At 36.1% G+C, this 26,441-nt stretch overlaps 1 protein-coding gene across 1 annotated transcript in view; it reads right to left on the reverse strand.

Moving 5' to 3' along the window:
• Positions 1-2,651: 2,651 nt before the first annotated feature.
• Positions 2,652-26,441, reverse strand: part of TFPI (tissue factor pathway inhibitor) — a 33,775-nt gene continuing 9,985 nt past the window's right edge. The window contains exons 3-9 of the mRNA XM_071811167.1: positions 22,936-23,136; positions 13,796-13,834; positions 10,889-11,065; positions 9,252-9,347; positions 8,672-8,764; positions 3,299-3,481; positions 2,652-2,935 (exon numbers count right to left, since the gene is read on the reverse strand). Of these exons, the coding sequence (XP_071667268.1) occupies positions 2,823-2,935; positions 3,299-3,481; positions 8,672-8,764; positions 9,252-9,347; positions 10,889-11,065; positions 13,796-13,834; positions 22,936-23,136 (902 nt within the window). The 3' untranslated portion in view covers positions 2,652-2,822. The remainder of the gene's footprint in view (positions 2,936-3,298; positions 3,482-8,671; positions 8,765-9,251; positions 9,348-10,888; positions 11,066-13,795; positions 13,835-22,935; positions 23,137-26,441) is intronic.

The raw sequence follows: 26,441 nt of genomic DNA on the forward strand, positions 1-26,441 counted from the left end.
CAGGTTTAGTTCTTCGGTCACAGATGGGCAGGGGACACCACCTTAGGAACAGCTCTGTCCCCATCACCTTTATTTGGGTTCAATGCTCAGAAAAAACTCTCCCTAAAGAAACACTGCCACTGAGATTCAGATAAACACTAGAGTTATCCAAATGTTGCACTCCTGCTGTTAAAGAGCGAGTTTCTCTTTTAAATGAAAGCTCCAGAAGATGTTTTAGTTTAATGTGATCATGGTTAAATACCTCAGAAATGTGCCAGGGAATACAGTGTTTCTTTGGAAAAGGATTTTAACACGGTGTATAGCATAGAACAGCCTATCTGTCAGACATCAGTGACAGAAGGCAGCTGTTACAAATACGTTACCCAGCACTTGACACTTTCTTTTCTGCTTTAATCTGAAACCATAGACTGAGAATGTCCTTACTGAGTCACTGAGCTGCTGGAGAAGCCAAGCTGCACATGCTTCAGTTCTGTTTCTACTCCAAGGTACATCGCACGATATAGCAATTACCTAAGTTCTAATACTGGCAGTCTATGGGAAATTCTTGTAACTAAAAATGGAAGATTAGGTATTTTCATTGCCTTCATAATCAAATTTATACAAGGAAAGGTGCAGACATTTGAACACTCACCTGCACTCCAAGCTAAGTGGACACAAGCCAGAGTCAGCAACTGTGGGATTAGTGGAGCTTTCAGCCCACTGGTAAGTCCTGCCTCTCCCATTCTCTGCAGGCCTAAAGCAGCTCCTGCTTTTGGAGGCCACGTTCACCACTGCACTGAGGTGGTTGCTATGCTACCAGTGGAAAGGCCTGAGAGCAGTTTAAACCATGGGCTCTCCACTTGTCTGCAATTACATATTCCAGCTGGTCCAAGTATTTAACCTACTGCTCTGCTCCTGTGGAGTGCAACTCACATCTACAGCCTCAACTCCTAGTGCGTGTAGTGCAGTGCAGATGATACCTGCAGAGTAAGGTCAATAAAAATTATGAACTAGAATGGCAAGATAATCAAACTGCAAGTGAAACTGGCAGATAATGACGCACCAAATTAATTCTGTGTAGAGAACTGCCATTACTAGTTTTCAGCAGTCTACGGAGTTTATAGTTTTCCTGTTGGAACTGCACTTGTCTGATTTATATAGTTATTGTAAGTCTGTAGTGTTCATACATTTTATACGACAAGACTCTACAAAAGTATTTTCTGGTGTACATTTCAGTTTCATGAGCATTTTTCAAATTAGACTTAATAGATCCTAGATTAAAAGAGTCATAAAAGGACGCAGGCACCAGAAAAGATATTTGGATAGGATTTCTGTATAAAAATAATCTGTGACTTTTACTTACACCCTCACTCAGATATTTAGAATGCATAAATGTTTCCATTTTCAGCAGTAAAGATTAGCCTCTTTGCAGGGTTAGTCCAAAGTTCAACAGGCATATAAAACCTATTTTTTCTGAAATCACACATGTGATTCATAATGCACAGGCAAAGGCAGCTTAGTCCAACAGATCATTTATTATTCTGTCATTGCTGTCCTTGCTCCTTGCTGTAGTGTCTGAGCCCCTCACATCTATTTCAGCTACTTACTTTTACACCACTTCTCACAAACAGCAGTGTAAATATTCTCAGTAGTTTTAAGCATAAGGAGAAAATGTGATACATTAAAAAAAAAAAAATATACAGCATCAAAGATAGGAAAGAGTTTCAAAAATATCCTACTATCTTTTGTTTCATAGGCAGCCAAGTGCTCCAAAAAACTTAATAGGAAACCAACTCTCTCTTTTTTTTTTCTTTTCTTAAAAAAAATACAAAAAAACCTCATTATAAAAGATTTACCCAAGATCAGAGAGGTCCCTTGGAGGAATGCAGGAACTGTACCACTGTTTCATGCCAATCTTATAAAAAAAAAAAACCAAACAAAAACCAACAAAACCAAACACACTCCCCCCTCCCACCTCCCCAACAATAAACTCACAACAACAAAAAAAACCCAGACAAAACAAAATGAAACCCACAAAAAACCACCACCACCAAAAGACAAAACCAACCTGACAAAAATCCCTTCAAAGTCAATTGGAGCATAAACATAGTGTTATCTATAAAGCAACTGTATTTCTATGAAAGGAATTTGTCCTTTAATATGTATTTCTGGAAACTATTAACTTGCTAGCCATAAGTCTAGCTCAGGAACAAGAATACAAATCAATTATCCCAGCAAATGTATTTTTAAATCTTAGCAAATATCTGTCACATTGCTTCACACAGTTACAACTTTAACACTCTACGGTTTTTGGTGGGTTAATTCTAATCTCATATTTATTTTACAATAATATAATTATGTGCCCTTTGATGGAGTTAAATCTAGCTTGCATAACCCAAAATCTGATTAAAACAAACGCAGTGTCTATTTCCTCTTTATAGCAATAGACCTACCTTATCTATGATTGAAACAATCATACTTGACAAGTGACTACTCTTTGACAAGTATTATGCTTTCTTTAGTACAAAAACGGATTTCAAAAAAGAATAGGGTAATAAAGTAAATTTGAATCTTATCTACTTTTTAATCATTATGATTTATACACCCACACAGTCTGTTCCGTCCTGTTTCAGTTCTGACAGTTATATACAATCAAACTACAATTTAAGAGCTTTATCAAAGTAAAAGGTAATATTTATTAATATGAATGAGGAATACATAAAAAAAATACAAGTAGCTTAATATGTAATCAAAATAATCAGTACAGTAAATACATTTAAAGAGTGTACACTGAAGGCTTTCATTCACAGGTGAATAGTAGTTTACTTCACATTTCCATAAAATCAAAGTTGTATTCTTTCAGGCATGATTTCATCACCCAAAGCCTTTACTGGCTGTTTCTTTCTGGTCTTCTTGATTTTTATTAATCTTCTTTCACCTTTTTTTTTATTGAATCCTAAAGATAAAATGAAGAAAGATTAGATGCTGTATGACTAACTTATCCAAGATTATCAGAAATAAGAGACAAGCCTTGTTTTCAAGAAATATTCCTGCAAAAGCAAAAAAGAACATTGTCTTACCTGAAGTCTTCATATGCCTGACCAATGCCGAGTTGTCTTACTGCAGTTCCTGTACACTGTATTTTACTGTCCATCTTTATCTAATTCTGTCTCTCTTCTGATTTCCATTTTCATTTTTCTAAGACTTTCAACTATTACATTTTATGAGACCAATACTGACCACAAAAAGTTGCAATAGTATTTCGGCCTACATAATATTTACCTCTTACGACAGTCTGTGACAGTATCACTTCCCATACCTTTCTTGCAGATCCTTAAACATGACTTTCTGGAGGTGAAATTATTTTCATTCCCACCACAACCACTGTAGCTAAATGGGTGACATCTTCCAGTTGAGTAGTTATAGAAAAATCTTAACTCTTTGGCTCTACAAAGTCCTCTGTCCATAGGGGTCATGCACAACGAAGGAATAGGGGGTGGTTCTAGAAATACCAAGAAAAACAAGGTTAGAGACAAAACTGCAGTTTACCAATTTTCTGTTATGTTGATATTATAAGATACTTGAAGTTCACAGAACTTTGAAATTTATGTGAGATTTACTGACAAGTATAGTTCTGCCCTCATGAAAGTCCAGGATACTTTACATAAACATCTTTTTATGATTACAAAAAAACCCACAGCAAATGTTATTCTATCTATGAATATCAAAAGCCAGCAAAAGCTTACCTGAAAGTAAGGTTTGTTTCCTATATATTTAGTAATAAAATTGCCATTTCTGTGACAGGGAACAGTATTCAACAAGAGAAGTTCCAAGTGAAGTATTTGTAGAAAGTGAAGTGAAATTAAACTTGGACAGTATTAAAAATATGGTAAATATTTATTATAACTAATTAAGTGAATTTTCCTAATTACTGCTAGACATTCCGAAATCAAAGAGAAGGTAGAAGTACCCAGTATTTCCAATGTAAGATTCAATACCTTAATATTTGTTTATCATATGAATACAGAAAGCTCAACCTAAGTAACATTAGTTGGTCTACTGGAAAACACTGAGCAATTATCAAGAAACAGATTGTAACTCACAGAATAACAAAGGATTGGTTGTGAAGAATAAGTGCACAAAGCAACTGAGATGCTGGTGCTTTAGTGCTGTTGTTAGGTTTTTACCATTCCAAGGAGTAGGCTGATGGTTTGTTTCTTCAGTGACACTGCAAGTGAGAGTATGAGAACCGAAACACTGGAAGATGAACCCGAGGTATCCGAAGCACCTGGGCACTGGAACTAGTTCAAGAAGCAAATCCGTGCCAGAATTCCCAAGCCTGGAGAAACTCTGTCATTTCTCATCCTGGAGTGACTCATACACAAAGTTAGAACTGACACAATTGCTGCACAGGATGCAAGAAAGTGAATGGGAGCCGTTATATCATCAGTTGTGAGGGACCCAAAGGAGGGCCATTGTCCTTCAAGAAGTATCAGAACTGAGATAGCTGAGACGCCAAGATGTAAATGCATAAATGGAAATGTGAAGCTAGTCAGCTGGCTTTCTTGAAGTTATAAAGCCAGGCACAAGTGGTTCAGAGGGGAAAAAAATACATCCTATTGTCACAGAAGTGGGAAACAGATGAGTTGCTGAAAGCAAGGAGTTATGAATTAACTTAGGTAATTCAAGAGGTTGACAAGAAAATATCCAAAAAGAACATGCTACATCTTAGTGGTCTTACACATACTACATCTGCTGAAAAAGGTTCATTGACCAAGTACAATAGTCAAACTGGCATGCTGAAAAGTAGGAAAAATTGCTGGGGAAGACACAGAATGGTGATTTATGGAAACCTAAGACAGCAAAATTAAATTAATATTGTATTTGAAGCTATGTTAGCAACATTACACTACCGAAAAATAATCCTGAAATGCAAAAACTGAGTCATGAGTTGGTTTTTCAAGAAAGGTTAAGTTAGTTTCAGGTTATAAAATGAGCACTACTTAATTTCTTTTTTATAACTGTGACATTATTGTAAGAGTAAGGTTCACTCTGGACGCAGTTTAAGAGCCCACAACGTGATACAATTTATATTAAATCTACTGTTTTATTTATAATGAAGATGGTAGTTAAACTGACTAATGCAATGCTTTTGGTACCACTCTAATTGACAACTTGTGTGCCTAGAACTAATTTCATCCCTCTCTAGCCAGAGACGTTGTTAGCTTTCAAAGCATGTGTTCAGCAACATTAAAGATAAATGCTTACCTATTTTAACCTGATAATGTCTGAACTTGAAAAGAACAAAAGTGAAAGGCTTGTCAATGCTGAAGGGTCAAACAGCATAGGTTTGCTTATTATAGAACAGAATTTAAATATATATTTTCTAATGTAAATTACTCATCTGGTACATAGAACTTTCCAGAGAGACTCCAGAATGGCCTCATGAAGGAGTTCTCACAACAGCTGTAAGCTTTAGGGGAGTCATGGAACCAGTGATGTGGTTACTGGTGAATAAGGACTACCTATGTATATATAATACAACTGGCTGAGCGGCATCCAAATGCTAGTCAGAATCCCTCTGGTACTCTTACTAAAAATTATGTTGTTCTTTGTCTAGATCATTGCTAGATGAATGCCTTAGATACCAAACACTATTCCTATTAATCTTCAAAATATCTGCATGTTCTTTACACTCACAGAATCAGCGCATGAAGAAAACCTCTCAATTTTGCCATATAGCAGCCATTTTTTTAACAAAACAGTTTAGTGAAATAAAAATGAAATTGTAATGAAACGAAACTAATTATATGAAATAAACAGTAGATAAAAAACGAATTGTTCTTACCGCTAAAAAGACTATTGTACCTTACCCTTCACTGCTACCTAAACAATATTTAAATAGGTATGGTTTAAGATTCAATACTTATAATACAGCCTCTTCTTGGATCCCAGATACCCACCTCTGTGGTGTGAATGGATTACATGATCATACTTCAGGATCTCTGAAACATGTATATTCAGATATAGACTCATATTTCTCAAAAATAATACCAACCCCGCATTGCAACAATAATCATTATCCCTCAGGCACAGCTTGGTTTATGTGACAATTAACTGTTAATCGATCACAGTACAAAAGAAGTTCGAAATTGTTTTGGTGAGCTGGATTGGAAACAATGCTTACTGCATTCTCTTTTGCTAGACACAGGTGTGTGACATTCATGAAGCTTCAGATTTATTGCCAGGTTTTTGATATACGTACACTTCAGTATCTCATTTTTGGTTGCAGCAAAGAGAAAATAAAAGAGTCTTCAAGTAGACAAGCTATTACAAAAATAATGAGTCATCTGTACTTGACAGTACTCTAGAGGTATAAATTGGTACCGATCCATTATAGCAAATAGAACTGTGTCAATCTATATCAGCAAAAGACACGGCCCTGACTTTAGGAAGTTATAACAGGAACTGCCTATGTGTGTCATTCCATATTTGCCAAGCTGAAAGCTGACTTTTGATCCTGCATCCCACATAGATCTCACAAATCACAGAGCATAGCACTCATAATTTCCTACCACAGATCACTTCATAAAACTAAAAATTAAAGGTTTGATATTCTTGGCTTCACTTTCTCAGAATAAGTTATTGTAGATCTTGCAGCAAAGTATTAGAAGACCAGAAAAATCTTCACTCTCTTCAGAAAGTTCATTGCTGAGAGATGGAGTTAGAAGTTTTGTGTTTATGTGCAGAAAAACCAGTTTTGTTTGGCCATAGAAGAGTTTAATTTTCTCAAGATCAAGAACTTTGTTGAAAAACAACCTAGTATCATTACAGAGTTATACATATCACCAATAATATCTATTTTTTTCTTGAAATCAAGATGAAATAGCATTTCAATTGTGAGGTAAGGTATTCTACAGCAGACAACTCCTTGCAATTTTTTTTTAATGGTAGTAATGTATTTGAAAAGATGACAACAGCCAGGCCAATATACATGCAAAATAGATGTTACAGTGACAGACCAAGTACTTCTGAGAAGTTGGGCATCAGCCACTCCATCTTAAACAGTCCATCCTGAGCTTGTATGTGCACAGCCAGATTCTTGTGCCTTGCTGAGGGCTATGAAGAGTCACAGCGTGTGTTTGTGTGAGACAGCTCAATCATGCACCTTCAGTTTGCACCTCTAGCAACAGCAGAATGGAAGCTATGTTCTCCACATCTCTGTGGAGAAATCAGTTATCAGTTTTGGCCCTGCCCTTTCCTCCTCCTGTAGCGGGATTGCACAAAAGCACAGGTTTTCAGCCCATCCCAGCAGACTTTCCACTGAAACACACTGGTCCTTCCAAGGTCACGCTTCTTACCCAACCCATCCAGCTACACTGAATCCACCCATCCTTGGTTCCCAACCCTTTCTTCCACCAACCTTCAAGTCTTGTCTTTCTCTTACTCTCACCACTCCCACCCAAAATCTGCTCTACCAGAAAATTCACTATTGCTGACAAAACCAAGAACCCTTCAGTTTCCTCTCAGAAAACTGAATCACACCCCTTTGCTTGCATAGATTAGTTGCTTTAGCGATTTGAGGATTTGCATTATAGTAAAAGCCTGCAGGGAACTTATACACTCTTACATCTAATATTTTTTTAGTGGAATAACTTGCTAAAAGCTTTACTGTTTTATGTGCAGTCATTTTAATAACAGTGTATTGATACTTCTTATGTGGTAAACAAACGAATCCAACTATCACGGAAACTTACCTCAACCCAGCAGTACATTTGGATCACAGTGTAGGCAAGAAATAGAACACAATACACATCCAAGCTTTGTTAGACATACCCTTCTCAGCAAAGAGCACAGGAATGTTATCCTACATGCCCATTATCTTACAGTTCACATAAAACAGAAAAGTCTTAATGAATCTGTAAGCCATCACTCAGTCCCCAAAAGTATCAATAAGTATAAATGCAAAAAAACCCAACAGATATACTTGATAAGAACTCTCAGGCTTTTTCCAACTGTTTCTTGTGTCCTCTTGCATAACTGTGGATCATAAAAATGATATGCCTCAAATTCAATCACCCTTTACAGTGTCAGCAAATACCAACAATCTATAGTGGGCAGCATCCAGCTGCAGAAACTCTTAAAACCTAGCTCTCTACAGTAAAGGTCCAGATTCTCATTTAGATTATAATTCATAGTGAAAGGATATCTTGAAGCAGACACAAAATTAATTTGCACACACTTTGATTATACTCAAATCAAGAACTCAGTTTAATATGGTCTTAGTGAAAATAAAAATATATTATAAATATATTGTGCCACATTCCAAACTCCAAATATGGTCTTTTTTCAACAGGTAAAAGGAGCTTTAAATCAGCTGCCAATTAGATCCTCATAAACATGTTAATTTTGACTAAACTAACTCTGTATCACTTCTTTTGCTCTTAGTCTTTACATTTACTTTCATAAGAAGGTAAAATGTGGTCAGACTTCCACCTTCTGATATTTGTGGGAGATCTGTAAGTAGCAATATATTTATTTGCTTTGACTTTCTCTGCTTAGTAAAACATTTGACACAGATGGAAACCCATTCTTTAGTCTCAGATATGTTGGAAAATGAGTGGAAATGGAAAAGCAATCTAGAACACATATAAAAGATCAAGAGCTAAGAACTGCAGAAATGAACCCTTACCAAAAAAGATGGGGAACTGGTTGCGCTCCTCCTTTGGGGAACTACTGTTCAGAGTGTTGGACTTCTCATTTGGAGCAGTTGGCAACAAATTTACTAGAAGGAAAAAAAAAAAAAGGGTCACGAAAACTTAAGTGACAGGTTGTCTAGACACAACAAAGCTCTGAAAATAAGGTATGATTGGTACCCATTTTCCTTGCTCTATACCAGTATTAATACCACTAAAAGACAGCATTTCTTTAAGTCCCAAAGGCAAAGGAAACTGATGTGCTGAGGTAACTCTGGGATGGATTCCTTTTTATTCTTTAATTTTACTGATGTAAGATTTAAATCAAACATGGCTTGGTAAGGTTATTTTTGTAGTACTGGCAGACATTTCAACCTTTGCAATTGTAAGCCTTTTCCAAAATACATATTATTGACGACAAAATGGCTATGAAGCTAGTTTTAATGTTACTGATTTCACTGTGCTTATGCGTTTCAAGTAACCTACATATCTTCAAATAGACAAGGAAAATGTGTGGACAAGCCAAGTGTCTCCATTAAAAAAGGATAACTATAAAGAGCAAAAGTAAATTCTTACTGGAAATTTCAGGAAGCTGATGAGGCTCTTCTGCTGGGGAACTACTATTCACAGTGTTAGGATGCTCTTCAGCTGGAACAATTGGTAACAGATTTGCTAAAAGAAAAGAGAAAGGAAAATAATGAGGAAAAAATACAAAATGCAATTCATATCAATTTTCTAGATTAAGAAGGTAAATCTTTGATCTATTTAATCCTTGGCAATGGCCCATAATCCTCTTTTTCTTCTTGACTATTCATACAAATTTACACAAAGGGGTTATTACAGATTAAAGTCAGAAAAAAAAATTGTGGAACTTTTAGTCTAGACAGTAAAAGCAGAATCAGAGCTCAGGAATAAATGCTTCAGAAAAAGCAAAGAAAATCACATGGTTCTGCCTGTATAACTTAAAAAACATATTTATAAAAGAACCATGCTGGGTCTTTCCTATTCTAAATGTGAATAAGCTCAATTTCCCCTTGCCAAAATGGGAGTCTTGGAAAAACCATGACTACAGACAAGCAAGACAAAAGGGTCTGGAGGCTCTGGGTGGGAAAATGTATTCATCCTATAAATAAAATGAAGCACTTTGTGAAGGGGAGTTCTGAAGGCTACTATTACTATATTCTGATATAAAACAATTCATAGGAACTAGTAGGACAAGCACGTGGATAAATTATGTATGGTCAGTCTAAATGGCTGTTTCGTAGCCTAAGCTACACAGCCAAATTAGTCGGAAGTGAGGGACAGGTTTCCCATGATTCTTTGGTGGGAAGCCAGTAATGCACAACTTCCTATATTGGCACCTCTTTTCGTTACAAAACCTGGCTTGAAAAGAGTATATTCAGGTGCTCACGCTAAAAAAAAAAAAAGTATCAACTTTTTATGATATCATAAATCCAAGCAGCTGGCAGATTCTAGATTGCAGAAAAACTTTTGTGGCTGTAACCAGAATAGGTCCAGTTCTGCATTCCCTCTTATTATAATCTCTACTACTGTAAAGTCTCTGCCTTCCTCAATGTAGGTACCAATATTTTTACAGTATATTTCAAACCAAATTTCTCCAAATTTCTGTCCTAGAAAGTGTGTTTATATATTTTTTCCCCTAGTGGCAGGTTTAATGGAGAAAAGTGATGCTTTAATGTCAAGGTACAGCCAGGCACCCTTACTCATTGTGGATCAAAGCCCCTCTTCAGTTGAAATTTATGTTAATTACTTCGTCTCTCCATATTGCTTCTAACATTTCATTTCAAATTATAGATCACACACTACTTGTTTCAACTTAGATATATTAAATAGTATGCAGATTTCTGAAAATTAATATTGCATTCTTTCTTATACAGACAGGTTAAATATATATGTTAACTCTATAACTCCCTGCAAAATATATGCAGGCAATTAACTGTCATGAGAAAAACAGAAAAGTAGGAGTCCTGTAATGTTCATTAAAATTAATGATACCTACAACTTTTTTTAGTTTATATTTTTCATTTTTGTATTTTTATTTAAAAATATATATAATTAATGTTAATTTCAGTTATAAATTATTGCCATCTCAGGGTACCCTAAGTTGCTTTCTTTCCCTATGCAAGGCACCTTCAAAGCACAACACTGTTTATACAAGAATAACACTAAGAATAACGAGGACAACAACTTACAGTTGCCTTGACAGGTAGTCTGGCATTCTTCCAAATTCTTGAAATTGTTCTGGTTTCCTAGGCACCCACCATACTTGAATACTTCACATATATTTGTCTCTTTGTTATAGAAATACCTGGAAAAATAGCCTCGGCAGATTCCAGGGTCTTTCTCATGAAAGCAGAAGTCGGGCTTTTCTAGAAACAATGGTAAATTATGAGCAAGGTGGGGGAAGAAGAAAAATCAACACACATTCCAAGACAAGAATAGAACTGGAGGTAGTTTATAAAATAAACCTGTAACTTTGGACAGAAGACCAACTGTAAAATAACTGCTGCTTTATTGTACTCCTTTTGTTCTAGATAGAACATTGGAGTATTATGCTAGAGCATTATTTGGACATTCTTATTGCTTTTTTTTCTGTTTTCAAGCAGTCAGTAAATTTTATCTTGAAAAATGATTGCTTTATGTGTACTCCTACGTTGAAGCTCTAAGATGAAAATTAGTTTTCACTCTGAATTAAAACAAGACTTGAATCCCAGCTGGACCATTTGAATCTAAGTACACATTCTTGTCATTTATGTAGTCATTTTAGTCAACGTTAATGGGAATTATACAGAAAGCAATGTTAAAATAGAAGGAAAAAGAAAAGAGTTTTTAAAAAAAGAGTGGGGAAAAAAAAATCTAACAACGCATTTTGTCTGGGACAGTCTACTGCTATAAAAAGATACAGGAAACTGGACGACAGAGCAGCTGTTCTATCATTTTCAGTCCCAGTTCCTAGTTTGCAATAAGTAACTACAATATCAACCAAAAAAAGAAATTAATACTGCATAATTTGACTGAATATAAAGGCATGATATCGTGCCTTCTGGCAGAGAAGAAAAACACATAGCCATAAAATAAATCCCAAATGTCAAGTTCTCACCATATTCATTTTCTCTTTTTTTTTTTTTAATTCAATTCTTAAAAGAAAATAATGGAAAAAATAGTGAACTATATGAGGAGATATTCTCAAAATTTTGCTAGTAGATACTTTGAAATACTATTCTTGCTTGAGCTGATTTTCAGAGCAAAGTTTATTTAGTCATTGTGTATGACAATCATATTAAATGTGACATATAAAGGTCTTCCTTACCTGTGAAACATAATAGAATATTGAGACTAAAACAGTGTGCAGAGGGCTGCTGTTTTAATTAAAATCGCTATAGAACAATTACTTTCAAGTCCTTGACATTTTTTGAGTAGATTACAGAGCTGTAAAGAAGTTAATCCTATTATATCTATTTTAGTCAAATATCTATTGTAAAAAAAGGCTAGGACAAGAATATTATTGAACTAAATTGATGCATACCATATACTTATATAAAACATCGTAATAGCTCATAATTAGTGGTTTTCCATTAAATAATTGTCAATATCTTGTATTTCAATTGTATAAAGCTTCATGAACAGCAAAATAAAATTTTCGGAGATCACAGATAAAATTAAACCATTAAGATGTTCTTGCATAAAGTAACAAAATCAGCTATTTTAAGCACTCCTTGATAAGTTAATTTTGATTTTTCACTACAAATTGCATTCTCTGTCAGTAAACGGATGTATTTTACAGTTCAGATGTTTCTTACTATTCAAACGCAGCACCTATTGATTTTCACAGACTTACAAAACTAAGTTCACATAGACAAAAAATAATGAAAGGTACAGGCAAGGCAAACAACCAGCTGAGAACAGAGATGAGACAGTTATATAGATAGGCAGCACGTAAAAATCTACCAGAGTGGTATCTAGTTCATATACCATCTATTAGGAGCTCACAGACAACGGAATCTACAGAAACAATTCTTTCATCAAACATTCCATAATACTGTGAAATAACAGAAAAAAGAATTGTACAGATATTAACTGACAAAGGAAGGCAGATAATAATAAGGGTATATACAGCAGACTACAGCTGCTCGTCACTTAGAACATCCTTATATTAAAATGGTTCTTGCAGAAAAAGGAAATTAAGTCCAAATAAGTTGAGCTCACAGCTAACTTTTATAGCTGCTTCTGAAGAGAGCTGTCATGAGGCCAGTAAAGTCCTAACCAAACAAACTAGTATTATATTTCTAAATGCCATGTCCTTCTCTAGAGACTCAATATTCAAGACTACATTACTGGAAAGAATAGTAAATGTAATAATTTTGATTATAGCGACGAGCTGAATTTAACAGGATATGCTCTGTTTTGTCATTAAAAGCAGGGAACTAGGGTCAGGCCTTAAAGGAAATAGTGCCAGAAGTCTGCAGCAACTGCAGAAAATCAACCTTAGTAACTTCCTTGTCAGGGACATAGGTTACTTCACCAGACCAACAGTGTTTCAGACAAGTGATTCTTAGAGCTTAAGCATTGGTTAGTTAGGAAGTCCAAGTATCAGGCATCTACATTTCTGTGAACAGTCTGCCCCTTCAGGAGTGCGAAACTTGCCCCCCTTGCTTAATGAGTGATTAGGGGATCTCTGTTAGATCATAAACAGGCAATGCTTGAAAAGTTCTGGTTTGGAGTGATTTTTCCTGTTTTTGCTAACAGTGGAGGAACCATTTAGATTATTCTCAAAACACACAACAAAAGTTCCACATCATGTCTAATTATATAATGTTTGAACCTCTGCAGAGTCCTTCTTTTTTCTTTATTGAAGAAAAAGAAAGAAGTGCCATGATGTGCTTATTTTGGGGAGAAGAGATTGCAGGTACCACTCTCAGTGATGACAACTGTCCTCAAAGTCTTTGATGAATACAGAAGAAGACTAGGAATAAGATTTCACTTTGACACTACTTATTTATTAGGAGATAGATTGGAACAATACATAAAGAATTTATTAAAAGAAGCTAAATCACTTACTATTGCATAAGAGTCTTAGATTACTATGTAAACGTAATTACCTTTCTTAATATTTGCTAACATCATCTTCCGAGGCAACCCTGCAATACAAATAAAATGTATTTAGCAAAAGTAGATGTTAAGTCTCACCTGGGATACCAGGGTACTTAGTAGTGACTATGAGCACAGAGGAAGAAGAATACACTATCTTTTATATTTTTTTCTCTTTATTAGAGAAGTAGCACAAAAGCTTGTTCTGGAGGACTAAAGTACATTGCCTTTATATGAGAAGACCTGCTATACTGGAAACATGAGGATATGGAAAGTACTGAAATTAAATTATGCCAATATTGAATTGAACAGAGAAATTCCTCTCCATGTTACTGGAATCAGAATCCTTTATTGTGTAATCTTACTCCTCAAAATAGGACTAATTAGCAGACTTACCCCAGCTGTTACTGGTACTAGCTTTGGAGCTGATCTAGTTAGCAATAAAGACATCTCTCATGCTATCTCATTCTCTTTGCTATGTCATATAGTGTGTGAGTTAAGTGTTCATTATGCTTTTAAAGCCCATTTGGTCAAGTATCTCCAACTATCTTTAGGGTAGTAGAGTCAAGCTTGTTTGCACTGTTCTTTCAATACCTGATGAGTAGTGATGAAAATGCTATTGTCATTTTTAATGGAGGAACCTGGGTGTTATTGTACTTCCTCAAGAAGTTACATATGAGAATTCAACCCCACATTCCTTTTCAGCAGTTGAGAACAAACCTCTTACCCCTTCTAGGAGACTGCCTAATCATAAAACTACAAAGGAGTCCAAGGGTAGACAGGCTCAGCCAATGTGTAATAAAGGCTGAAAATTTTCCGGCAGCTGAGAGAAAGCGGTCAAGGATAGCTTATACATTTTCTATTACAGATACTTTTTTTTAAGGCACATGAAGTAATATCTTCTGGGCTTCTCCTAAGTCATCTTAATTGAATTTCTTCTTAATTCTTGGTTTGTACTTGTGCTTTTTGTAATGGAATTACAAAATGCTAGTTTCTCTAAAACTCCCCTTTGCCTACTGACCTCTTGTATCTGAGAGAAGGGATACAGTGGTACAGCTAATGCTTTGCTTGATGTTGTCTGCTGGAAAGCAAATATGATTTTATTTTGCGTTTTGCTCTGTCAGGCAATCAAACGTACTATAGTGAAGCGATAAATTTGCCTGACCCTAGTCATCTTAGTTAGCTATCACAGCCCCCCTTACGAAGATACTTATTTCCTATAGTGCATGCAAGAGTAGCGGTTCAGTAGCAGAAGTATATTACAGTTAGTTTCTACTGCTGACGGCTCTTCCTGCTTCAGCAGATACACACTTTCCAGAGATCTGCTCATAACGCCTCAGTGTAATCCATGTAGCCTTCTTTGCAACATGAAATAAAAGGGAATTCAAAGGGAAGTTCTGATTCTAACCTGCATTTCAATCCCATGCATTAGTCTCTCATGCCATGTTTCCCAGAAGGCCTCTCAGTAACACATCTAAAGGACATCACTGCAGCCTCTCTGTGACTTGATGTGGGAGACACAGCTGCTTTGCCCAGCTGGTGAGGGTGGGGGATACAGGAATGCTGTGACCCGTCTCAGCTTGGAGGCACCTACTAGCAAGACCTCAGACTGAAAATAATTCCTGCTGGAAAGCAGAGTTGCTGCTGTACCCTTCCCTGTTATGGAAGCAGTACCAGAAGATATTTGAGCCATCTGTATCCTTACCTTCCCATAATCTATAATTTTAATAAGGTCTCCCTGAATCACTGCTCTTTATAACAATCTCTTCACAGTCCAAAACTGAAAAGACTATTAGCAATTTATTCTCCACCCATATGCCAGAGAAAGTGCTTGTAATAATCCTTTTATAGTGACATACCTTCCATAGCTCCTATTTTAAGAGGTGCTGCTGCTGACTAATAAGCTTTTAGTGTTAGCTGTACGGCCCTTGTGTGCCATAATCCTACCAGTCTTTTCTTTTTCTTCTGGAAACATGGCCTGTGTATATTTTCCAAGTAAATCTATTGTCACAGTACGTTTTCCTTCCGTCTCTGGGACAATGCAGCCAGCATCCTTAAAAAGTCTTATTTAAAGACATAACATGCACTTTAGAGTGACATATCATTTGTTTGAACATCTTTTCAGTGCTTCCTATTAGTAGGAGGCTGTTCTTTCAGCTTTTAAACCTGTGACCTAAACCATGGACGCTCATACAAAGCCATTTCACTAGTTTCACTCAACTGGCCCCCTTCAGGGCAAAATCAGCAACCATACTTTGACATAATTGGACCTCTACTCTTCTGGCACAGAACAGGAAGAATTTATTGTGAGTTTATACAGACATAGTATATTTTAATCTTACTATCATGTCAACAGTGTTTTTTGGCTTCTGGTTTCAGTCAGAAAGCCAAATCTACAGCTGAGTTAATTTCTTCTTTGAAAACTGTATTTCTGAGTAAATCTGACATTAAAATCGGTGTCATGTCCAGAACCTTTTATCAGTAAGTATTTTCCCATGCTAGAAGCTTAAGTAGCCTCAGATATATATTCACAGCTTTGAAAATTTGGATTTTTGTGCTAGTGATAACATTTGTGATTCTACTCATTTCCAGTAAACAATGGAACATACAGGCAAACTCCTCTGAAGTAGTGAGTATTGGGCACAAGAAACAAAAAATGAAGCTGATTTCTAGGAGACTTGAGTCAGAATTAGGCATCTTGAATCTGAGCCCTGTCTTAAAGAGTCTTGGAGTGGCCAACCTGTAGTTTGGCTCTCTGAACTCTCTTGCACTGACTTTACTCAGTTCTGGGAATTACTCATTTCTGTCCTAGAGGGCACATTCATTCAAAAATTGTAAAAAGTTCTGATTTAAGGAGCCTGACAATTCACTCGTGTTGGCTCATTCTTGCATTTGTGCTTAATATTGGAAAATCAGATACTTCACCTATTCACATTATTTCTTTTGAATTTGTATTAATATCACATAACTTTTCTTTAGCTTATTTTTAGTGATCTTGACCTTCACAATCTTCACAGTGACAACTGTCTGAGCATATCTCACAATTTTTCTTTATTTTTAACCATCTTCCTATCACTTACACTGTCTTTTCAATCTCATTCCTGCAGTTATAAAACAGTAATCTTTCTGCAGTAGCAAATACTGGAAACATTAAGTAAAACGAATATAACCATATTATTATAAGACTACACAGACAGAGCCAGATTTAACAAACAGAACCTACAGATTTTTGTTTTTTAATTTTTTAAACCGAGTTATATTGGTAAAAATGGGTTAACTTACTAGTTTACTTTGTTTCACAGCTGACAGTTAAGAACATAGTGTGTGTGCCACCAAATAATTTTATCCGCTGCTATCCACTTGGGGAATACCGAAATAATGAGGCTTTATTGCTCCACTTCCTCATAGCAGATTCAACACTTGCAGATTCTTGGATCACTATTATGCATACACCAAATACTGTACTTGGGCTGAGTACCAAGATGTAAACAATAAGCCAGTTCTCATTTTATATCACTTTCAGTTTTATTCTACGGAATTATGCCAAATATGACAGTATACGATGTGGTCCAGAAGATCTGTTCCAGATTTCGATCCAGCATATATGTCAGAATCAAAATAACAGTATTAGTCAAAACAGCAACATCAGATTGAAGAAATAGTTTTATAGAACTTACTCATAGCACCTGATCATGACTTTTGGACACTTTTCGTTTCAAATTCTGTGTCTATCAACCCTGCCTTTTTCAGTTTAGACTTCTTTCTTAGCCTTTAAACTGGACTTTAAGACAAACACTCCAAATTACCAGGAAGTTGCATATTTTGGATGGGATACTGGAAGATGTAGTCCTGCAAACAACACTGCTCCAAGCATGGCAAAATGCTGAGTCCAGCTGAAACCCCAAACCAGTACCAAAAGCCAGAGTAGTGTCAGAAAAATAATAGCTACCTTCATCCTCACAGCATAGATCCCAGGTCTTTCTGACACTGAATGCTAGTCAAGAAAAATAACTTTCTATTTTTTATCTTGAAAGTTTGTATTCATTAAACTTTGTGAAGCCACAACTGTAAACAGATTAATCACACTTTTCTAAACAAAACACTGTAGAAATGAAGAAAATGCCTGTTAAGGAAGGTTGTTCTCTTCGACTGACATTGCTAACATTCATTTTTTAAACTTTTATGTGTGTATTAAGTTTGGAGTTCAGCTACAAGTTTCATTAATTTCTGTGCTGAAAATTTAATAAATATGGAAAGAAACTTTCAAGCTGATTGTTCCTAGGGAAAAAAAAAATGGTTAAATCCCTGATAAAAACTTATGGCTCCCAAAACCCATATGACAAAGGCAAAATTTAAGTCTAAATAGTCCATCTGTCAGATAAACAGAAAATTACTATGCAAAATATTAATGCCACAATTTGGATAATTTTTAACTCTTTAAATTTGTCTTGAATGCTCACAAAAATATAATAATTCAATTCTGATAGACAAACATCTTCTGGATAACCATTCAGAATAAGTAATACTCAAACATCTGCCCAGGCTGGGTTAAGTAAAGACATCATCATCTTTAGCCATAAAGCTTTACAGGGGTGATGATTAGCAAATGCTAAATTTAAGTCTTTGATATCCAGTTTGATGGGAGGCAACCTTCAGCCCAAGCTGGAAGCAACACCAATTCCTGCCTTTTAAGTCTCAAGCACTACATCACTACTTTCTCTCCTAATAACCACTAAAACTGGCATATACTGGTTGGACAGACATATCAGAAATGTCACTTAGCCTTTGATACAAGAAATCTGTTACTGATTATATGCTGTACTATAACCAGGACAAGGCTATTTGCTCTCCTTAAATATTGTAAGGATCAGTTCCTGAACAGGATAAACAGCTAGAACTTTTGGTAGGATAATTTGTGGAAATGTACAAAATATCAGAGGTAGAAAATAGCAAAAGGTCATTCTCCTGTTAGTTTTGTATACTGATTAAGCACAGCCCCAATCTTCCATTCCTCTGTAATGAATTTCTGCATTGTTTGATTTTCTACCAAGAACTGTCATCTGCTCATATCCAGTAGTTTCTTATGAAGGTTTAAAATCATATTACCCGAATTCTATCTTTTTAATCTATTGTTTTTCACTCAGGTATGACAAATTCAAAACACAAATAGCGTAGTTTGGAGAAAGAACAATATTGTAAACAGCTTTTATCCTAACGGATTTCCAAATACAAATACAGGTACACAAGCCCCAAAATAGTAATCTGCACTTCTAGTATTATCTGAGACTGTAAAATGAGAAGAAATTGAATCACTGATGTAAAGGTCCTTTCCCTTCTCAGCCAGTTCAGGAAGACTTGGCATAAGACCCAATTCAGATCCAAGTAGGAAAGATTTTAATTGACTTTATGCATGTTTGCATTTAGGGCGAGATGTTTACATTCAGGAAAATGCTTCTCTCTTTGTTGCCACCTTTTTTTTTTTTTCCCCTTGAAATGCTTGATTATGTCATTCAGTAACTAAGGAATTACAGTTTCCACATATTTTTTCCTCGATGGAGTGTCATTTGAAGATATACCTTATTTTAAAATAATTAGCACTACATTTACCCGTATATGACTCCTGCAATCAGAGTGAGAAAAACTGCCACTCGCTTAAAGATTGAAGTGATCTTTTTCACTTTGACAAGTTGTTAGTGAAATTTTGTAGTGTTGTTTTTTTATCCTGATAGTTTTATAAGCACAAAATTGTTTGAAACTGACTAGAAAAACAACTGAAATCTGCTTTCATTCTAAAATTTAAGATTCTTTTTCTTTTTTTTTCTTTCTTCTGAGTGGATTGTATGTCGTATGCCAGGTACAATAACAGAAATGCTTGCTGGTGCCAGCAGATCAGCAAGTAGGTGTCAATGGTAAATAATGATTTGACTGAATATTTAGCGAGTAAATAAAATGCATGCGATGTCCTCACTGGAAAGATCAGAGGGATCAAGACCAGGGATGCCTGTTAGGAAGGATGGGTTTTCCTTCTGTTGGCTGTTCTGATATTTTCTCACTAGCGAAACTCTGTGCTTGTGTACAACACATCAGGTTAAACTTTTCTCTTATTTAAACATATAGTCCTACTGAGGCCTTGTTCCACTCACCCATACTACTCTGGCTCACTTTGTGTAGGTAAGAAAGCAACTCTGCTTTACTCTGTAAATCCTAAAGATCATTAGAACTGTCATGCTAGAAACATATAATATACTTATATTTGGAACTGTCATATTAGAAATGTATAATAAATGTAAATACTCACTTATTCTTTCCCTTGCTGTGCCTGGATTGGATACAGAGGGAGAAAAGTCTGAGTCAAAGAACTGAATTACAGATTTAAGAAATTTGCAAAGCCTATGCTGGACAATGATGTGTTATTGTTGCCTTGGTTTGTATTCAAACAAATTGTTTTACTACCTAAATGCATCTGCAAGGAAACATCACCTACCTTTACAAGTAGCTGAAAACTAGCACAAGGAAATACAGAACCTGCAAAATATTTTCAACAATGTTTCCTTTCATTTTAAACACTGTAACTATTTGAGAAACTTCATCTGCCTTGTGCAAGTGTAAATAGGTATTAAGACTATATATCACCGAGACCATATCATTCATATAGGCAGAAGAGATTATACCTACTAGTCAAGTAAGTTCCAGATCCCCTGAGATGTACTCCCTGGTCTGATTGTAACACAGTCTATGGACTTATTTTTCTGCTACCTTACCACCTTTCTTTTTCTGTCAGTGAATGGGAAGGTAATAAATTGCTTATTTACAGTACCTGGCTTGTTGGTACAATCAGTTAATATCTGCAGATATTAATCTGCAGAGGATTAAAAGCATTGTAACTAAAAAACATTATTAAAGTATTACTTAGGATAATGTGAACATCAGCCCTAGCCATTACCCTGACAATGGGATGGGAGACAGATACTTTGGTGTCTAGAATAAATTTAGTGACACAATTCATAGTAATTTTTATCAGGAAATACAGACAGGTTGTCAAACAGATCACATAACAGATTTAAGTCCTAATCTAAATACTATATAGATGTGAATTATGGAAGGGATAGGAGATGGGTAACAGAGACATCTATATTTATTACAGACAACACATGATGCTATATATCAGCTTGTCTTACATACATAGACTGTTTGGTTCACAAAACCCCAAAACGAGCTTCTGAAATCAGTTTTCTCATCTGAAATGTCTGGAAGTATTTTTGGTAACATATACTAACTTGATATGCTTCAAAGTGACCTAAGCTAATCCTACAAGGTGCAAATTTATATCCTGCATACCAGCTCAGTGCCTACAGCATGCTAACAGATTTCTAGTTTTACAGAAAGGCTCAGAGCTACAATAAATTATGAAAATAGGGCAAACAAAGTAACAGCTACCCAGATCTGCATAGCAGTAAAGTGTTACCAGCGCACATCTCTAAGAGGCAGGAGAGAAAAACAATTTTCATCAGACTATGTTGCCCATCCTCAGAATAACATATAAACTATTCTCTACTGAAGGATTCCCCAGCAATCCTGCCTTAAGCTCAGTAAAAACGACATATTTTGCTGCTGGGCAAGGTGCACATTGCTGAAAAGTACCTTCACAGAATCACAGAATGTTCGGGATTGGAAGGGACCTCGAAAGATCATCTAGTTCAATCCCCCTGCCGGAGCAGGAACACCCAGATGAGGTTACACAGGAAGGCATATTTTGAATGTCTCCAGAGTAGGAGACTCCACAACCCCCCTGGGCTGCTGGTTCCAGTGTTCTGTTACCCTCACTGAGAAGAAGTTTCTTCTCAAATTTAAGTGAAACCTCTTGTATTCCAATTTGAACCCATTACCCCTTGTCCTACTGTTGGTTGTCACCGAGAAGAGCCTGGCTCCATCCTCATGACACTCACCCTTTATATATTTGTAAACATTAATAAGGTCACCCCTCAGTCTCCTCTTCTCCAAGCTAAAGAGACCCAGCTCCCTCAGCCTCTCCTCATAAGGGAGATGCTCCACTCCCTTAATCATCTTTGTTGCCCTTCTATTGAGAATGAATCCTTCTGCCTTATCTCAAAGTCCAAATAAATGAACAGCCAATATGTGAATTCACGTGGGAAAACCTAACATAGTTGGTATACTACCTGTGGGTCATTACACACCTTTGAAGAGTTTTTTATTCTGGATTTTTCTTTCTATTTCTATTGTTTCCCCTCAGTGCCTTCCTCCTTATCACTTCCTCTTTACACAGCCAGACAGATTCCATCTAATTTTCATGGAAGAAAGATCCACACTAGGTATCCAGAGGTAGTTGCCTGTAAGGCTTGAATTCCTTCAGTCTCTGAAAATACGAACTTGTGAAATTTCTAGCTTCACTGGCATTAGCTTCCCGTTTAAAGAATCATGCACTCCTGTGAGGAAGAGAGTTACTTTCACAAGGCTGAATGCCTTAGTCAATTATAAGGTTCATTTTTAATAGCAAAACCAGCATTCACAAGGCACCTTCTGTGTATTCTGCTGCCTATCATATTTTGGATCTCATTTTCCTCTTTCTAATGATTAATTGATGAGGTTTCAACAAAACAGATCTCCTATCACACGCAGCCATAACTGAGATTTTTAATGATAATTATTTACTACTGTAGTTTTAATTACGTTTAATCATAGCAAACATCCAATATTTTGGACAACTTGTATCCACTTCTCAAATGAAAGAGAAATCCAGGATCAAAAGTTGGGTTGGATACTCTGAAAGCGATCAGGAATATCTGTACTGCCCATCAGTTTCGCCCAGCCTCAAAATCAATCTCACTTTAAGAACTCATTCCAAACATGGCTCTGGCTAGAAAAATGAGCTTTCTTCCATTGGTTTCTCTGTTACAGGGGTCCACTAAAAAAGTCACACCTTTCTGAATCTTGAATGTTTGCTTGCACAATGTAAAATAATTCAGATGACTACAACATCGTATAATACTTGCGAACATAATTAGAGGCATCACGTTACTGTATTAATAGGAACTGAAGAGGGCCTCTACTTCCAAAATTCACATGGTTTGTGAATAAGAAATAACAGATGTAAAAGAAAAACTGATAGGAAGATGAGAGAATGGGTACTGGCCTGTTACCACACATGTCTTCTCACATTCTTCCAGTGTTAGAAAGTTGTTTTCATTGCCATGGCATCCACCATATTCAAATATTTCACACTCACGGCTTTGAATATTGAAGTAATAGCGCATGTGGATTGCTTTGCATGGACCTTCATCTGCTTTCATGGCACAGACTGAATGTCCTAGTTTCAGTGGTGGAAAAGCAGCACCTGTAATAAAGAGAAGTAGAATAACTGTTATTAAGTTAGTTTGCTTTATTGCACAGCATAACTTCAAATGAGATTGCTTGTACCTTCTGCTAGAGAGGCACTACATAATATCTGGCCATAAAGCTCTGAACACACTAAACACAGATGTGAAAAGAAAGGATCATCTGCATTGGAGCACAAGTTCCAATTTATCAAACCAAGTGTGTGGTTTCAATTTTCAACCAAAACAGTTCATATTATAAACTTTAACCCCTCATCATAAATCTCTAAATTGCTATAGATAGTGTCTTAGTCACAGGAGCTAGTGAACAATTCGAAACAACAAATACATTTAGAAAATCCTAGCAGCTCCCAAAGACAGAGTGACTACCCTTGCATAAGAAAAAAAAAAAAAAAAAGCAGAATGAGGGTTCTTGGTGCCCTCTTTCATGCATTACTAATAGTGACCACAGCTCATAAAGATGTATAGCGGACTGCATGGGATGAACTAAGCAAAACAGCCCTGCAGAGGGCAGCATTCCCCTATCAGATTACACTTTACTGATACATAAACCCTTCCAGTAAAACTGAAAGGTCGTCATTTTGTCTTATTTTCTTTAATTTCACTGTTCTTGCATTAGAGCTTTCAAGAGCTAAGAAGTACACAATTAGAAAGTTAAGGTGAAAAGAAACCGCATATTTTCAAATTGTGTCATTTCTATGTCTTTCGACATACGCTATTAGGTGAAGGAATGTTTTTTAAAAAGGTCAAATATATTGTGAAGGAGAGTACTATCAAAGTTTTACACTGTCAATGTCTATAAGGAAATTCTGACTCATGATCTGGTTTGTGATACTGTACCCTTATCAATATACGGTTTAATACCTTTTCCTGTTTTGCTTTTCCCAGGAAATATTTTACCCTAGAGGATTTTGAAAGCTTTACTGAGCTTGTATGCTTGCAATAGCAGCCAGAAGAACAGACCTTAATTTTTTAATTCATTCTCAGCTATTCAGAACACTGATGTTTCTTAACACATATATGCAGAAGTATCTATCAGTACTCTTTGCAGTGGCCCAGGAAGGAGAAGAGAAAACAAAACAAAACAAAAGAACCAAAACCCCAAACAAACTCAAACAAACAAAAAACCACACCCCCAAAAAAAACCCCACAACATGAGGCCAAGAGTTTGCATGATCATTGCATGGCTTCCTACCAATAACTAAATTAAGTTTCTAGTTTTAATTAAAAGAACCCACAAAAACCAGGATGTATGACATGGTAAAATTGAAATTGGTATAACTACTACCTATCTGCTTTGTCGATATCTAACTTTAACATATAAATTTGGCTTTATTATATAATCTTTAAATGAAATGCACAGCTGAGATAAATCCCCATCAATACTGAGGTCAATGAAAGCTTACTATTTTTTTTCCATTTGAGCCATTTATAACTATTAAACCTACAGGAAAGAAACACTTTTCAGCAATAAAATCTTATAGCATTTAAATTCTTGAAAAAGTAATAACCTTTATTACATAATTATCATCAATATAAAAATCGTAGCACATAAGTAGATATGCCAAAAATGGACAACTTAGTGTTAAAATACAAACTGAGATGACTAATTTCAAAATCCTCATTAAATATTCAGTCCCTAAAATAGTCTGTGACTGTTTCCTCATTAGTGAAATTAGACTTACAGATTTTAAAGTTAGGAAAATAAATTAAAAACTATTGAAAACTGTCTAATAGGAAATGTGGATGAATTAAAAGAAACATTTTTAAGAGATGTTAGACTCAGGCAATTTCCTATATTGCTTAGCTTGACAAATAAATTTCTGAATTTTGTTTCTTGTCAGTTTCCTTATCTGGGTCTTCCTCTGTTTATGAAGAATTAGGATTTAGAAGTCACATGTGATTCCAAGTTGGACCTCAAAGGTCTGAGGTTCTCTAACAGGTTTGGGAATCCTTTGGAAGGGAATTAAAAAGGCTCAACTTGAAATGCTAAGAGGATATTGCATTGCAAAATGAAACTTTGGAATTCCCCCACTTAGTAATAGGGAAAAAATGCCTTTGAAACATCAAAGTATTCAGTAACTTTTGGAATAACCCCTGAAATGGTAAAATCAAACATTCAGAGCTCCACTGAAACTGATCCAACCCAAATACAGCTGGGGTGAGGCCTGGCAGCTGCTTTATAAACATCTTATTTTCTTGGCACACAAGAAATGAGATGTCCTACATGACCTGAGTCAGTGACCCAGTTCAATCTAGAAGGGGTTATGAGAACTTACTAGGTTTCCTAACTACCGGAATTTCAGACATGAGGTTATGTCAGCTCATTTTGCTTGCTACATTATGCCACACCAGTGTTGTGGGCTATCCACACAGAAATAGTCTGCAAGCATAGTTGCAAAACTACACAAAGATGATGAACAAATGGCTTTAGTAGAGTTTATCGTACGAACTTTCTGGTCTCAATTCTTAGCCTATTTCCCCTCAAACCCACAAACTAAATCATTGTTTTGCTTACCTCCTAAGGGCACTCTTCTGCAGTCACAGTGACACCGACCATTGACAGATGTATAGACATCTGCTGCAAATATAATGACTGTGTCACACTTTTTGGCACTCAGACATTTATCTTCTTAGGAATGCCAGCAAGTTACCATACTTCGACTAAAATCTGTACCCTGTGAAACCCCAGGGGCTAAACTAAACCTTCTAACTCTGAACAACAACCAAGTGATTCTGAAGAAAGGAGCTCACAGGGATTCATGGGAATTGAATCATTCTCATGTTTGGTAACAGTGAAAGAATTCTTCTCCATTATCTTACACCTGGGAACACTTAACTCAGATGATATTAAATTAGCTTTCCTTCTCAGATGAGAGCAGCAGATGAGAAGGCAAACATGAGTGTTTGGCCAGCAATCTGCACAGATACAAATCTGCCTATACTCACTTCATATGTGGAATATACCTTGAGAAAACTATTTCTTAGTATAAGGCCTCCTCCTCTGCTCTTAAAGATGGGAACAGTTTGCTGCTACTAGATTTTAGGTCCTGTGTGAAGATCAGAGGATGTGACATTTAGGGAAGATGCCTGCCAGGAAGGTCAGTGAATGCTTTTCAATGGAAACGCGGGAAGTCAAAACTGGAAAGAATTTTAATGGAGTTTTACATCCAAGTTGTGGCATATTTCTATGGGAATAAATACCTTGAGGCCTTTCCACGTTGTCTTTAAAATACTCCAGTGAAGTAAAATTCCTAGCAACCTGAACCAGGCATTTCCAGGATTTCACTACGCTTCTTGCAAG

Source organism: Patagioenas fasciata, chromosome 7, assembly GCF_037038585.1.
Source record: "Patagioenas fasciata isolate bPatFas1 chromosome 7, bPatFas1.hap1, whole genome shotgun sequence".
In the NCBI taxonomy this organism is placed as follows: Eukaryota; Metazoa; Chordata; class Aves; order Columbiformes; family Columbidae; genus Patagioenas; species Patagioenas fasciata.